This window comes from Mustelus asterias, chromosome 15 (assembly GCF_964213995.1).
Source record: "Mustelus asterias chromosome 15, sMusAst1.hap1.1, whole genome shotgun sequence".
NCBI classification, from domain to species: Eukaryota; Metazoa; Chordata; class Chondrichthyes; order Carcharhiniformes; family Triakidae; genus Mustelus; species Mustelus asterias.
In genome coordinates, this window is record NC_135815.1 from 15,096,124 (window position 1) to 15,113,359 (window position 17,236).

Here is a 17,236-nt window from a genome sequence, read left to right on the forward strand (position 1 = left end):
ACAAGACGTGGCGGGATGCAATCATAAGTCTAACCTGATGCTGGCTTTCTCCATGCTCTTCCACCTTGAGAGCAAAATCTCTTCCTTCAGAATACCAAGGCTTCCAGTGAACCTCATTCCAAAGGGGGCATGGGGTTGTGAGGGGAGGGGATTGTGGAGGAGTCATAAGTAACAATAATTAGAATCTCAATTTATACTAACACCCTTACATGGCATTTTCCACAATCAATTGTAAATTATTTCTCAATAAATCTGTCGCATCACCACTGCAAATCTCTCAGCGTGAATGCCATTGCATACCAATGACATTGTCTTGACACTGAAGGCCAATATGTTCTGGCAGCAGCTGTCGACAGCAAAACCGACTGACTCAAGGCTAAACAAATCCACTCCATAAAATGTTACAATACATCTCTTGCTGTGATTACCAAGCAGATAATCTAATCTCGGGATGGTTATAAACCACTTTTCTCACATGGTTTATGACATCATCCACAATAAAACCTGCTGCACCTTGTACTCTTGACTTAATGCACTTGTAAGTTGCATTTCCTATCATTCTGCCTGCGTAATTAACTACAAACACTTTAGTATTTTAATGTAAGAAAAACATCTGCTGGGGAAGAAAATATCACTGCTCCAGCTTCTGTGGAAATCTTTGGGGACAAAAAGATCTTAAATATTCATTGGCAATGCTCATTGACAGTTTCTTAGTATTATCTCCAAAGGATTTTAATCTATATTCAGCATTATGTGACTGCAGATGACGGTTCAGTTCCAGACTTGTACTTTTAAAAGAAATATCCTTAGAAGAATTGAACTTGATAGATGATCCCACCAAAACTGTTGAATGTTGATGATGGCTTTTGCACCAATGCACTTCCCAATAATCATAGAATCACTACAATGTAGAAGGAGGCCATTCGGCCCATCAAGCCTGCACCGACCACAATCCCATCCAGGCCCTATTCCCATAACCCCACATATTTACCCTGCTAATCCCCTGACACTAAGGAGCAATTTACCATGGCCAATTAACCTAACCCGCACATCTTTGGACTGTAGGAGGAAACCGTAGCACCCGGAGGAAACCCACACAGAAACAGGGAGAACGTGCAAACTCCACACAGACAGTGACCCGAGGCCAGAATTGAACCCAGGTCCCTGGCGCTGTGAGGCAGCAGTGCTAACCACTGTGCTGCCGTGCCGCCCCATAATAATGTTTCTCCATCAACTGTTTTTTAAAGTTTAATTCAAAAATTAAGTTGTATATTTCACCCAATGTTTAATAAGCATCTTGTGGTAGTTTATGCCTTGACTCCCTCCACCTGGACAACATGCACTCCGTGCCAATGGTAGAATCTTTCAACCACCAGACAGGTACAGAGTCCAACATTATATTTCCGCACTCACAGGAATGTAGCAATGGGAGGAGGTGTTCGAGCCTGGTCCACCATTCAATTGAATCATGGCAGATCTGTATCTTAACCCATTCCCTCAACCTGCCCTGATTCACTTAATGTTCCCACATAACGAAAATCTCAGTTTTGAAAGCTTACAATTGGCCTTATTCTTAAAGAGAAAGGAAAAGCCTACAAATGTTGAAAAACAAAAATAGTTAGAGATGTGAAAAACCTGTGAAGGCAAATGACGGGTCAATATTGGATTGAATTATTGATCCAGGATGTTCTGTTCATGCCCACTAATTATTGGACAATGCTATTATGGTTAACATAGTATGTCCTTAGGAAATTAGCATTGAGGGAAGATTTATGGATGCTGGAGTTCATGAAATAGTTTATGATAACAGTAGGAACTTCACATATAAAAAAAAATATGACCATGAATTAACACAAGGCAGCAACCTCTAATTATACGACAATTAGAATCAATGAATCATAGAATCATTACAGTGCAGAGGAGGCTATTTGGTCCATCGAGTCAGCACCGACCACAATCCCACCCAGACCCTACCTTCATAACCTCACTTATTTACCCTGCTCACCCCCAGACACTAATAAGGGTCAATTTAGCATGGCCAATCCACCTAACCCGCACATCTTTGGATATGGGAGGAAACCGGAGCACTCTGAGGAAACCACACAGACACAGCAAGAACATGCAAATTCCACACAGACAGTGACCCAAGGTCGGATTTGAACCTGGGTCCCTGGAGCTATGAGGCAGCAGTGCTATACACTGTGCCACCACACCGCCCAGCTAGTTGCTGTTCCGATACATTTACGTATAAAGGTGAAGATTATAGCAGCATATTGAAATGTGATTGAGGGTCTTACAAACTCAAAGTGGTTACACTGGTGCATCTCTACCTGCAATTGCATTCCATCTGCAGGATTTATAATTGGCCACAGGTCAAATAAAAATTTAGAAGTAGCTTGCCAAGGCCACCTCATTCTTCTTGAAATAATTAGTTCCGGACCCTTCAGAGAGAAGCAAACATGGTAGCACAGTGGTTAGCACTGTTGCCGCAAAGCGCCAGGGACCCGGATTTGAATCCAGCTTGGGTCACTGTCTGTGTGGAGTCTGCACGTTCTCCCCATGTCTGCATGGGTTTCCCCTGGGTGCTCCGGTTTTCTCCCACAGTCTGAAAGACATGCTGGTTATGTGCATTGGCCATGCTAAATTCTTCCTCAGTGTAACCCGAACAGGTGCTGGAGTGTGGCGACTAGGGGATTTTCACAGTAACTTCATTGCAGTGTTAATGTAACCCTACTTGTGACACTGATCAATCAACTAAAACTAAACTCATTTAAGAATAGAGTTGCGGGGGAGAGGGGTAAAGATTTTAGATTTCAGTTGGGGAAAAGAAGGGAAAGATCCCAAACTCACCCACATTCTGATCTTGTATCTGGCTTCAGCCCTGCTGTTTTCACATTTCATTATACAGACATGTTGGCCTTCAGGTCAATCTCACTGATGTTGCAGCTTCTGATAATCTATTAACTGTCACTAATAAGCCAAATTGTAAATAAGGTAAATATGGAGGCTTCAATATTGAGTATATTGAAGACAGAGATAGGCAGATTCTTGATTGGTGTGGGGAAAAGGCAGGAGAATGGAATTGAGTACATATCAGCAGTGATCAAATGACATAGCAGACTCGATGGGCCGAATAGCCTAACTCTGCCCCTATATCCTATCCTATGGTCTATTTATGGTATCAAGCCATGGCTGTGATTTTTCGCCAGAATTGTGGCTTAGAAGCTGCATGCGGTAGTAATGTTCCAAAAATGGGCTGGGCACGCCCAACAACCAAATTAAGTGGTCCATCCATTTGGCAGAAGCCAGTGACCAACTTAATCATTCACTCGTTTAGTATCTTAAATGCATAATATGTGCAATTCACACCAGAAATCATTCTTTATGTGACCTAAAGAGTGAGTGATGATAGACTAATTGACTATGGAGAACATAATAGCAAAACAAGGTTATTATTATTCATAGAAGAAGATAATTTTCAATTTTGGTGGGAGCCAAGTAGAGAGCTGTATGATGAATAGCTGATCGACCAGTGTCAGTTTTTATACCCCAGCTGCAATTGAAAATTACCCCCTTAACACACAGTTCCCAGTAGAGATAATTGAATAATAATCAATAAAGGGAACCAGGGCTGAATTTTTAACATAAAGAACATAAGAACTAGGAGCAGGAGTAGGCCATTTGGCCCCTCAAGCCTGCTCCACCATTCAATGAGATCATGGCTGATCTTTTTGTGGACTCAGCTCCACTTACCCGCCCACTCACCATAGCCCTTAATTCCTTTACTGGTCAAAAATCTGTCTCTCTTTGCCTTAAAAACATTCAATGAGGTAGCCTCAACTGCTTCACTGGGAAGGGAATTCCACAGATTCACAGTCCTAAATCTGCTCCCCCTTATTTTGAGACTATGCCTCCTAGTTCTGGTTTCACCCGCCAGTGGAAACAACCTCCCTGCTTCTATCTTATCTAGTCCCTTCATAATTTTATATATTTCTATAAGATCCCTCCTCATTCTTCTAAGTTCCAAAGAGTATAGTCCCAGTCTACTCAGTCTCTCCTCTTAAGCCAATCTTCTCAACTCCGGAATCAACCTAGTGAATCTCCTCTTTGACAAAAACATTTGTCCCTTCCCTAGCCCAGAGGCACGGAGCAGAGTTGTAGCTCACTGGCTGTTGCCCAGGTAATGATCAGATAACTCAACACAGCTCGGTGATCGAATGTGGAGTCTCTGATCTGTGAGCTTCAAAACTTCCAACAAACCATGTATTTATACCTTAAATAATTGAGGAAGCTTGTTTTCAAACTGATTTTCAAATGAATTCAAAGTCAATCTGCAAACTATCATATGATGAATTGGAATGAGAATATGGAATCATTCACTGTCAACTGAGTGCGGGTGCCAAATGCAATTTAGTGTGTGTGGAGTGATAAATACAGATTTCACAACATTGAAAGCAACAAGCCACTCAAGCAAGTGCACTGATTAATGTCATCATGTTTTTACCTCACCAAATGCAACCTTTCAAACTGAGCTGCAATTTTCTCCAGCCTCCTCTGAGTTAGGAAGGAACACGCAAAAAATAAAACCCAAGTCCCCAGACATGATTATTATTCTGTGGACGGTGGAATCAGGCTCAGCTATGACTAAATAACCCACTGCCCTCACAAACGTGTCTACCTTCTACAGAGGTGCACTGTAGTTGCTTGCCAAGGCTTCTCTGATAGACTCTCCCAAACTCTGACTCTCTCTACACTTCCCACTGCCTCGGCAAAGCAGCCAGCATAATTAAGGACCCCACGCACACCAGGCATTCTCTCTTCCACCTTCTTCTGTCAGGAAAAAGATACAAAAGTCTGAGGTCACGTATCAACCGACTCAAGAACAGCTTCTTCCCTGCAGCCATCAGACTTTTGAATGGACCTACCTTGCATTAAGTTGACCTTTCTCTACACCCTAGCTATGGCTGTAACATTACATTCTGCACCCTCTCGTTTCCTTCTCTATGAACGGTATGCTTTGTCTGTATAGCACGCAAGAAACAATATTTTTCACTGGATACTAATATATGTGACAATAATAAATCAAATCAAATCAAACTCACGATCTCCAGCATCTAGAAGGTCTTCACTGGCAGGGGTGAAACCATGATCCTGCAGATGGTTCACCCAAGCTAGGGTAGAGTCAATGATCAGGGGAGCCAATGAGGTGTCGCCTGATGCAATTTTTCAAAGCCATCTCGGCCTTTTGACTGAGATGAAGTGCCTGATCAAGCCCAAGATGGGGTGCAATGCCTCATCCCGTCAGCTTGGATCTTGTTTGTCCAGCTTATGAAGACCATGAATTCAGTTCAATTTGTATTTTATTTTTGGATGGAATAAAAATTTTTTTAAATCTGGAAGGACAAGGTCAGCAGGAAGATGGGAACATCGTCACTTCCAAGCTCCCCCCCACCCCCCCCCCCCAAGGGAAAAAGATGCAAAAGTCTGAGGTCACGTACTAACCGACTTAACAACAGCTTTTTCCCTGCTGCTGTCAGACTTTTGAATGGACCTACCTTGCATTATGTTGATCTTTCTCTACACCCTAGCTATAACTGTAACACTACATTCTGCACTCTCTCGTTTCCTTCTCTATGAACGATATGTTTTGTCTGTATAGCGCGCAAGAAACAATACTTTTCACTGTATGTTAATACATGACAATAATAAATCACATCAAATCAAATCAAAGCCAAACACCATCTGTCCTGGACATGTATCACCGCTTCTTCAGCACTGTTGGATCAAAATGATAGACGATCCTACCACATTGCACATGGACGTACCTTTACCACATGCATTGCATGGGTCCAAGAAGACAGCTTAAGCACTTAAGGGTAAAAAGGGATAAGCAATAAACACAGGCTTTGATAATGAAATTCAATTCTGAAAATGAATAGCAAAATTGGAATAAGGCTACTTGGATAAGGCAGTAAGCTTCTGGTGTCCTTGAAACTGTTGTCCAGCAAGTGTCAAAAGCTTGATGGGGTGACGCAGGAGGAAGGAAACCAGAAGGAGAATTTGTAGTAGAAGCCACAGAAAGCCTTGATTAAAGTTATTTTGGTCTTTATGATTTTTATTCTCACCTTCAAATTGCCCCATGACCTCATCGACCCTTATCTCTGCGACTTTCTCAAACCACATGCCGTTGTGTGTATTGTCTGTTTCCAGGACACCGACTTCTCATCAAAAACTTCATTAGTTCTTTTTGACTGCACTTTTATCTTCCTTTTTCTCCTTCCAGCTAGGTATTTAGGGGAGGCGATGGCCTAGTGGTATTATCGCAAGACTCTTAATCCAGAAACTCATCTAATGTTCTGGGGACCCAGATTCGAATCCCACCATGGCAAATGTTGAATTTAAATTCAATTAAAAATATTAAGAATCTACTGATGACCATGAAACCATTGTCGATTGTCGGAAAAAACCCCATCTGGTTCACTAATCTCCTTTAGGGAAGGAAATCTGCCATCCTTACCTGGTCTGGCCGACATGCGATTCCAGAGCCACAGCAATGTGGTTGACTCTCAACTGCCCTCCGAGGGCAACCAGGGATGGGCAATAAATGCTGGCCCAGCCAGCGATGCCCACATCTCATAAATGTATTAAAAAAATTAATTCAGTATCCCTTGGAAGCGAGAAAGATACCCAGAGATAACTGCAGTACGATAGATGCATTGAGACCCAAAAGAGAAGGGAGACAGAAATGACTTAAGATGAGAGACAAAACAATTAACTGGACAGAAGACCAAAAGGAAAGCTCAAATAGTTATTTTGAAATCTTGCAGAAAATACGGTTGATGTCAACATTGATGGTGGCCTGGAAGATCCTTGCTGAATGCATTTACAGTCATCAAACTACAGTGTCAAATGAAGGGTATCATTATCCCAGAAGTGTCATTTGGCAAGCTATGTGGACATTGATGCAATTCTGTAATTTGCATTTTGAAAAATTCTAGTCTCTTGGAAGAGGATAATTGGGACCAATGGCACAAATTAAGGTTCGAACTCCTTGATTGCTCTGGAATCTCCAGGAATTAAAAGGTGAATCTTGAGAACGTTGTTGGTTTTCCTTTTTTTGAAACATCGGGAAAACAACCCTGCCGGTGTGTGATATGGGATTGACAAATCACCGTGAATGTGTAGCACAAATCCAAAATACCAAAACCAGCCAATGGGAGAATTAATGCTCTAATGCGTTAATAAATTTTTCTTGCCTCCCTCATTATATTTTTGGTGCTTTCCCATTTTCATCAGTTAAGCAACCCACCCTCATTCTGAAAATAGATCGGGAACTCTGATCGTTTGTCGAGTGTACCTGTGTATATACACAAACACCATTAGCTTTCGGAGCGCTGCTCCTTCGTCAGATGGGGTGGAAATCTGCTTTCCACTCCATCTGACGAAGGAGCAGCACTCCGAAAGCTAATGTTATTTGCTACCAAATAAACCTGTTGGACTTTAACCTGGTGTTGTTAAAACTCTTACTGTGTTTACCCCAGTCCAACGCGGGCATCTCCACATCATATATACACAAACACAGGCAAGAGTCTCTGGCCTCCCAGCCTTGTGTTTCCTGCCAACGGGAGGTGGCGCGCTGTTTGATAGCGGCGGGGTTCTTTGGTCCTGCCACTGTCAATGGGAATTCCCATTGATGTCACCCCACGCTGGCAGGAATCTCAGGGGCGGGGGTGCGCTGCCAGAGGGACTAGAGAATCCCGCCGGTGTGAACGGCTGGAGAATTCCAGCCCACACCACAGCTCTCTGAATGAGTAATTCCCATTGTCCCATTTTCCCACCTGCTATCTGTACTCCTGCACATTCCTCCTTTTCAGGTAACAGTTCAATTCCTTTTGGAATGCTTTGATTGAACCAGCCTCTATCACACTCTCAGGCAATTAATTCTGGTCCTTAGCCACTCGCTGCGTGAAAAAGTATTTTCTCATGTTGCTTTTGCTTCTTTGATCCTTTAATTTCTTTGATTCCTTTAATTTGTGCCATTGGCTTCCCCACAATGAATTACATCAGCTACCTGTCTGTCCATTCTACCAATCTGTCCATGTCCATTTAAAGTTCTACACTAGCCTCCGCACAGCTCACAATGATTCCAAGTTTTGTATAACCACAAACTTTGAAATTGTTTCAGGAAAAACAAGTGCTCCAAAACTGACACCTGGGAACTCCACTTCAAATCTTCTGAAAAAGCGCCTAATTAATCGCTACTCTCTGTTTCCTGTCACTCAGCCAATTTTATTTGCTCACAGGTCTGTTGTGTGGCAGTGCATCGCGGTGCATTACTGTGGCACAGTGGTTAGTACTGCTGCCTCATGTGCCAGGGACCTGGGTTCAATTCTGTCTTCGGATCATTGCCTGTGCGGAGTCGGCACGTTCTCCCCGTGTCTGCGTGGGTTTCCTCCGGGTGCTCTGGTTTCCTCCAACTCTCCAAAGAAGTGCGGGTTAGGTTGATTGGCCATGCTTAAATTTCCCCATTATGTTAGGGAGACTTGCAGGGTAAATACATGGGATTATGGGGATAGGACCTGGGTGAGATTGTTGTCAGTGCAGGCTCGATGGGCCAAACGGCCTCCTTCTGCCCTGCAGGATGTAATGCCTGTCGAAGTCCATGTACACCACATCAACAGCATTATCTGCATCCGCTCTGTATTCTCTGCAAGCAAGCTCCCAGGGCGGCACGGTAGCACAGTGGTTAGCACTGCTGCTTCACAGCTCCAGGGACTTGGGTTCGATTCCCGGCTTGGGTCACTGTCTGTGTGGAGTTTGCACATTCTCCTCGTGTCTGCGGGGGTTTCCTCCGGGTGCTCCGGTTTCCTCCCACAGTCCAAACATGTGCGGGTTAGGTTGATTGGCCATGCTAAAATTGCCCTTAGTATCCTGAGATGCGTAGATTAGAGGGATTAGCGGGTAAATATGTAGGGATATGGGGGTAGGGCCTGGGTGGGATTGTGGTCGGTGCAGACTCGATGGGCCGAATGGCCTCTTTCTGTGCTGTAGGGTTTCTATGATTCAAATTGGTTAAACATTAAGAAACCTATGCTGGCTTTTCTTAATTACCCCACATCTCTCCATGTGACTATTAATTTTATCCTGGAGTATTTGTTTTCCTATCATTGCAATTAAACTGACTGATGGTATATAATGCACACAGATAGAATTACTACTGTAATATCCAGGAAATGTAAGTCGCAAAGTTTGCAGGAATAAAGTCAGACCACGAATCTATTCATACAGAGAGTGGTGCCTGTCCTTTTTGAGAGAGTTACATAACAATTGTCGCCTCTGACACTTTGAGTGAACCACAATTCTCTGAACTCTTGTCCCCTGACTTTCAAGAAATGAGAGAGAGAGAATAAGAAATAGTTTCATGCGATTGAAAAAAAAGCAATACAACTCACAAGCCCGGCAGAATTCTTCCTAGGGTGTGAGGGAGGGTGTTCCGTTGTGAAGTCTTGTCATCCGCAGAGTTAGACAGAAAGGCAGGCTGTCCCTTCTCCCCTGGCCAGCAGCTCGGGGCTGAGGGGAGGACAACCTGGGCACGCTCAGGTGTGGTCCAGGTGTTCACCTGTCCGCGCGCCCCGCCCCGCCGCGCCCCGCGCCGCCGCGCGGAACCACTGACCTGTCAAAGTATGAAACTCTTCTGCAAACACCCAATCTCCCCGCCACCAAAAATTATCATGTGATCCCATCAGCTGTTCAGTTGTGGAAACATTTATTTCAGTTCTCCAAAAGTTTAGTTGTCTCTCGACCGCTCCCAACCTCTGGTCCTGACTAAACTCCTGATGAATCCCAGGGCCATTGTCACCGTGGAGCCTGTCATCTTCCTCTACTTGGCTTCGACCTTTTTAAATTCATTCGCTTTACAGCGGCTCATCTTGGTGAAGGTGGGTACAGATGATGTGTATTATTCTGCTGTATTTTTGTTTGTGTGTGTGGGGTGGGGTACGTGTGTATGTTGGGAGGGGTGGGGTGGGGTACTTGTGTGTGTGTGTGGGGGGATGGGGTACGTGTGTGTGTGGGGGGGGGATGGGGTCCTTGTGTGGGGGGGGGATGGGGTACTTGTGTGTGTGTGGGGGGGGGGTGGGGTACTTGTGTGTGTGTGGGGGGGGGGTGGGGTACTTGTGTGTGTGGGGGGATGGGGTACTTGTGGGGGGGTGGGTACGTGTGTGTGTGGGGGGTTACGTGTGTGTGTGGATGTGTGTGTGTTTGTGGAGGGGCTACTTGTATGTGTGTGTGCGTGTGTGGGGGTGTACGTATGTGTGTGTGTGTGTGGGGGGGTACTTTGTGTGTGTGTGTGTGTGGGGGGGGGGGGGGGTACTTTTGTCATTTGCTGTCAGAACTTGCAGGTTTATTTTCACTAATTGCAGGTGTTTTTGCTTGGTTTCCCCGAGCTAGGCTGGACAGTGTCAAAAATACTGTAATAGCTGCTTTTATTAGATGTCTAAGATGTGGCTGTATTTGTGCAATGCCTCTGCAGCCCACATCCTGCCCGCCGTCTGTTAGCTAATTGTTCATCCAATTAGCTAGAACTAAGTGAAAATTCCCTGAATTCAGAGTTGTTGGCAGTTCCATGTGTCAATATATTCACCTTGCAAATTTCTTTTTAGATTTCTGACCTCAAACCACATTTTTAAGTTATCCAGAAACACCTGCAGTAAATGAGCTATTAATTGATATTTTCATAACATTGTTGATCTCTTCTGCCTTCTGCCCCCTTTAACTTTAATTTCCATGCATTTTTTATTTCTATCATTTGTTTTGTCTTAATTACTCTGCTAAACTCTGTCCAGTTTGCACTTGGATTTGGATCCAAAGCAGTGGGAGGTCATTCATTTTACAGCCCCTTAATCTGGTCTGTCCATCAATTAACTTATGGAAAATGCAGTCAGTGCTTTATCACTCTAAGTGACGGCACCAGCCTTTGCTGTCCAAAGTTCTCATTCTCCCTAATGGTGCATTTGGGTGGCACAGTGGTTAGCACTGCTGCCTCACAGCACCAGGGACCCGGGTTCGATTCCCTGCTTGGGTCACTGTCTGTGCGGAGTCTGCACGTTCTCCCTGTGTCTGCGTGGGTTTCCTTAGAGTGCTCCGGTTTCCTCCCACAGTCCCAAAGACGTGCGGGTTAAGTGCATTGGCCATGCTAAATTCTCCCTCAGTATACCCAAACAGGCACCGGAGTGTGGCAACTAGGGGATTTTCACATTAACTTCATTGCAGTGTGAATGTCAGCCTACTTGTGACTAATAAATAAACTTTTTACTTTTTACAATCAGAACCTTGAAAAAGCTGCCTGCACTGGGCACTTTCTTAAAATCATAAGGAAGGCTACAAGTGGGGCAGCATTGGTCACACAGTGGTTAGCACAGTTCAATTCTGGCCTTGGGTGACTGTGCGGAGTTTGCACGATATCCCCGTGTCTGCGTGGGTTTCCTCCGAGCGCTCCGGTTTCCTCCCACAGTCCAAAGATGTGCAGGTTAGGTGGATTGGCCATGCTAAATTGATCCTTAGTGTTCCAAGATATGTAGATTAGGGAAATCAGCAGGGGAAATATGTGGGGTTACTGGGATCGGCCCAGGAGGTTGGGCCTGGGCACGATACTCTGGCAGAGAGTCGGCGCAGACTCAATAGGGCGAAAGGCCTCTTCTGCACTGTAGGGATTCAATAAATTAACTAAAGTTGCTGTACACTATTTTGTGGGCTGAATCACTTAGGACACCATCCCATTGATTTCACAGTTAATGAGACTGGTAAATTCAACTGAACACCAGTACTTTTTCCTCAGACCCTTCTACCTCAGTGTTCTCCCTCATGGGGGAAAGCTGGAAGTAGGACACATGGTTTCAAAAAAAAGGGTCTCACATTTAATGCAGGGATGAGAAACAATGCAAAACTCCAGCAATTAGTCAATAGCAATTTGCAAATTCCCACAGGGTTGAGTAGGGATTCCTACCCTGAAGGTTGTTAATTGTTGGAGTTACCTACCTCAGACAGCACCAGTGGGGTCTAAAGACGGAGATAGACAGATGTTTTGGTCCATAATGAAGTCAAAGGTGGCGAGGGGGGCTGGGTGGGTCGGAAAGTGGAGTTGAGGCCATGATCAAGTCAGCCATGATCTTATTGAATGGCAGGGCAGGCTCAAGGGGACCAATGGACTACTCCCGCTCCTATTAATTAGGTGTTTGTGTTATAGCGGCTGCTACCACATGTTGACGATTTGTGCTGTATCTGAATTTTTAAGTCTTTCTGATCTGCTGATTCTTTTAAAGCATTATCTTTACTCTTTACTCTTCCAAAATATATCACTGTGCCTTTCTGCACATCAAATTTCATCTGACATCTACCTAACCAAATTACTAACTTGTTCTGGACTGGTTTATTTTATGCTTCATATTTTTGTGTTATCTGCCTATTTTGATAGCATTGTACACACAAATCCAGATTGTTTATTAACGTGGATATCTGGACCAATATTCCCTTCAAAATTTAGCTGTGTGCAGCCTGTTCCTTTCAGTGTGCTGTCCTTTTTTTTGTACAACCATGTACATGCATTATTTGGTCTTTTAGCAATGCTGTCTCACAGCGCCAGGGACCCAGGTTCGATTCCCAGCTTGGGTCACTGTCTGCGTGGGTTTTCCCCGGGTGCTCCGGTTTCCTCCCACAGCCCAAAAGACATGCTGGTTAGGGTGCATTGACCGTGCTAAATTCTCCCTCAGTGTACTCGAACAGGCACCAGAGTGTGGCAATGAGGGGATTTTCATAGTAACTTCATTGCGGTGTTAATCTAAGCCTACTTGTGACTAATAAATAAACTTTAATGACCTTATAACAAAGCTACTGTATGCTCATTGGGAACATTGTCCTGTGCATCTCTGAAAACGGCCATGAACCTATCTGTTTTTTGTCCTTTCACCCATTTTTAATCCATGCTGACATACTTCCTTACATTTGATATCCTGACAAATGTCTCAATGGATCCTTAATTTCTTACAGATGAATAGCTTGGAGGATTCCTTAGCAATGGATATTGGCCAACTGATCTGTCTTGCATTATTCAGTTAAGATTGAATGAGTTTAACTTAGCAACCCTCAATTAGGATACTCATGAGACTAATGTGTGAAGCTATTAACCTTTTCTTATCTGATCATTAAAGAGAACAAATCATGCACTATCTATTTATTGACTGCAAAACATAACTATTATTCTTAAAATAGTATACAAACAATTAATGAAAATCAAATAGTTATAGACAGGGTTGGGTAGATGTTTGAATAACAAATAATCAAGTTACTTACCAAAATTTGTAACAGAAGTTACACAGGGAGTTCAGTGTATCATTGTAAATCACTAATAACTGGGTTTTAATTATTAATTTTTAATTATGTTGTAACTATTTCAGGTGATCTTACTACTGGGCAAGTCAGACCCAGAGTGAAACCTGACTTGATAGATTCTACCTTTGTTTTAATTTTAGAAACCATGGGGGAAAATTCCTGAACCAATTCACAGGAATTAAGTTTTAACACAAAGTCTAAAACATTTATTAAACAAGAAAACTTGCACCGGGCAGAAAGATTGGAAACAATCACAATACAAACACAAGAAGATGATTCAGATATTCACTATTTCTTTACCCTGGCAATCTCTTTATAGTTACATAAAAATTTAGCAAAATAAAACAATTTACAATATCCATCTTATACTCTAATATTCAGGGTAACTATGAGGTATATTGAAATTAACAGATGAACTGTGATCAGACACATTACACACCAAAATTTATGACAGACGTGACCAAAGCAGGTTCCATGGGTTTTTCAACAACTCCTCCAGATGTTTGTCACACCCTGAGCTGACCAGACTCATGGGGGTTTCCAATTTCCACGTTTGAAGAACTCCTCTTGGAATTGTCTCCAGAAGTCACTCCCACTCGGATGGCTTCAACAAGGACTCACCTCCAGGGTTTCAGTCAAGCACAAGTTCAGATCTTTAGCTGTGCCAAGTAGAGCACTGCTGCTCCAATAGGCCTGCAGTAGGGTGTCACCAACCCTTGGTTACCTTGGATCTTAAGGGCTTTTCTCAAGCCCTCTTCAAGTCTGTTACCTCTTTAACTTGGAGCCGATTGCTCTGCTCCTTTCTTTAGCCTGACTTCTAAGGGCCTACGTCTGATCCCTATCTCTTAACTGGGACTTTCTTCTGGGATCTCTTTCAGATCCCTGTCTTTGTCCCTGCATGGGCCTCTCCTTGTTCCTTTCCCCATGTCTTGGTCCCTGGAACAACTCTGGAATGGCTTTCCGGTTGAGGTCATCTGACCTGCTTTTCATGCCGTTTGTTCTTTTCTTCCGTGGAGGTGGGCAAGACCAGCCTCCAGCTTGAAGAATGGAAAAAAAACACGAAATACGCATATTAAGAATTGGCATATGAGAACAGATGTACATGGACAAAAATCTTGAAGGCATCACCGGCAGAGCTGTCTGCACAGTGCTGTGCTCTGCTAAAAAGCAAATGCAAAATTAAAACTGGATTGCTTGACACACTTCCTTTCTAATGATGTCATGCAGAATTCCCTTAAAGACATATTATGACAAGCCTGTGCAGTCAATGCATGCGCAGGAGACCTGGGGGTCAGCTGGGAATTGGAGTTCCCGAATTTCAGGTAATTATTTCAGTTTCTTCACAACATAACAAAAGATCTGACCTTATTATAAATTGAGATTAAATTAGGCAATTTTTTTTAGATAGCTGACAGATTTTAACACCATTAATTGGGAAGTTATGTGCTGGTGGTTCACAATGTTTTCGCAGCATATAAACCTTGTCTGTAAAAGCAGATGTGGTCAAATTGATCAAATTCTGCTGAGACAATGGTGTTATTAAGTTCTGAGGCACAATGTTGGTGAGCCCCTTCAGCAGTGGGGTTTATTCTGTAATCTGACTGAACCCAATTTGCACGCAAGCGACATTGTTATCAGATCCAACTGGTTTAACTCTCAACTTCCTTTATCTCAGACACCGTGTATGTGACACAATTATCGCTGCCATGAATGTCTGATATAGCCCCATTATTTAACTTGGATGACGTCTCTCAGGCTCATTCCATGAATATATTTTATACTTTTCAAGGGACATCTGTTAGGTTAAGATGACCAGCAAAGGAGACTTGAAGAAGGTCTTCTAACTAGCTAAGAGAATCTGAAATTCCACTGAGAGATGCACCAACTACCCATTTGTCCATCTCAGTTTCAATTCTTTCCATTCAATTGACCATATAAAATCATGAGGGGCATAGATAGGATGAATGCACGTAGTCTTTTTCCCAGGGAAGAGGAATTGGAAACTAGAGGACATAGGTTCAAGGTGAGAGGGGAAAGATTTAAAAGGGACATGAGAGGCAATTTCTTCACATAAGGGGTAGTGCGTGTGTGGAATGAGCTGCCAGAGAAAGTGGTTGAGGCAGGTTCAATAGCAACATTTAAAAAGCATTTGGATAAGTACAAGGATGGGAAAGGATTCGAGGGATATGGGCTAAACATGAGAATTGGGACTAGCTGGGAGGGCACCATGGTTGGCATGGACTGATTGGGCCGAAGGGCCTGTTTCCATGCTGTATTGCCCTATGACTTTATGGGCCCGATTCTCCCATCGCAACGTGCAGATTATTTGGCGTGTCGGGTTGGGAGATGCGCGTGTCGGCCATTTTGCGGAATTCGCGCATGCGTTCCCGACGCATGCGCATCTCCCACCACCAGAGAGCAGGCGCAGCTGAGACTACTCAATTGTAAGTGATTTTAATCTGTTTTTAATGGTAGTTTAAATATCATTATCGGGCTCGGGACTGAATTCTCCAGGCCCGATAGCATCTCCCACCCCGCTATGAGTATTTCACTCCAGTGGGGTTTAGAGTAGCTCCCTACATTTGGGGGACTAGTGGGAGACCCCGCTGAAGTGAAGGGAGGCATTTGGGGCCCCCTCAGGGGTCAGGTGGCAGGGGGTGGTACCCCTATAGCATGGGCATCTTGGCAGTGCCCGTGTCCCCTGGCACTACTCAAAGGGCAAAATGCCCATGCTCAGGTGGCATCTTGGCACTGCCCATCGGGCATAGTGCAATGCCCAGGGGGGTGGGGTCTATTGTGGACGGGGCCTAGGGGAGATTGATGGGGGCGGAGAGTCCCACTGCCACTCTGCATTGGGATTTGGCTGGGGCTGCAGGGAGGCCAGAGATCGGGGCGGGCTGGGGGGTTGGTCTGCCGGGGGGGGGGGGGGGGGGGAAGGGGGGAACTGCCTCCTGGGGCTGATCTGCCTCCCGTTGGGGGGGGTCTGTTGGGATGGGTAGGGGTCTGCCAGGGTGGGAGGGGCGGGGGATGATCGTCACTGCAGGGTGAGGGGGGGCTGGAGATCGGGGCGCTCTGGGATGGGGGTGGTCAGGGCTGGCCCGGGACTGATTGTGGGGGCTGCGATTGAGCTGTGAGAGGGTTGATGGGCCAGCACTGTGGGGGTCCCGGGCAAACGGGAGGCTGACAGATCGGGACCACTGCGCATGCGCAGAGTTCCGGAACTGTCAGACTCTGACGTGAATAGGCCCCGCCCCCTGAGCTTTTAATGATATTCATGATTGTGACCTCTGCATTGCACAGAGTGTGGGAGATTCTAGTCTAAACTCCCACTGAAAAAACAGTTGTGAAATATACCATTGTTCCTGCCAACTCAGCACTTAGATTTTTTTGGGGAGAATCGGGCCGTATGACTCTATTCTGAGTTTGCAGAAACAGTCATTTCTTTTTGGTGTAAGTCACATGCCCTGGAAAATTTCATATTAATGAGGCATGAATGCCGAGGTGTGCAAAATTCCACTTTTACATCATTAATTTCTCGGTCTTTTCTTTAACCTAATGGTCCTCCACATGACCACTTAAGGCATAACATCTCTCACCCCGCCTTCTACCCTGAAATCCGACCAGCTATTCCTAAGCACAGTACTTTTTATCACCAGGAGGGGACGTTTTGTGGAAAGCAACCTTCTGAGTTCTACTTAGCTTTGATTTCCCATCATTCAGTTCAATGATTGACTCATTCTGGGCGGCACGGTGGCACAGTGGTTAGCATTGCTGCCTCACAGCGCCAGGGAGCCGGGTTCGATTCCCGGCTTGGGTCACTGTTTGTGAGGAGTTTGCACATTCTCCCCGT

The 17,236-nt window shown here is 44.5% G+C and overlaps 1 protein-coding gene across 1 annotated transcript in view; it reads left to right on the forward strand.

Annotated features, from left to right (window-relative positions):
• The first annotated feature begins 9,659 nt into the window (after window positions 1-9,659).
• The window catches only part of LOC144504789 (proton-coupled folate transporter), a 93,518-nt gene continuing 85,941 nt past the window's right edge, over window positions 9,660-17,236 (forward strand). The window contains exon 1 of the mRNA XM_078230530.1: window positions 9,660-9,938. Within this exon, the coding sequence (XP_078086656.1) occupies window positions 9,837-9,938 (102 nt within the window). The 5' untranslated portion in view covers window positions 9,660-9,836. The remainder of the gene's footprint in view (window positions 9,939-17,236) is intronic.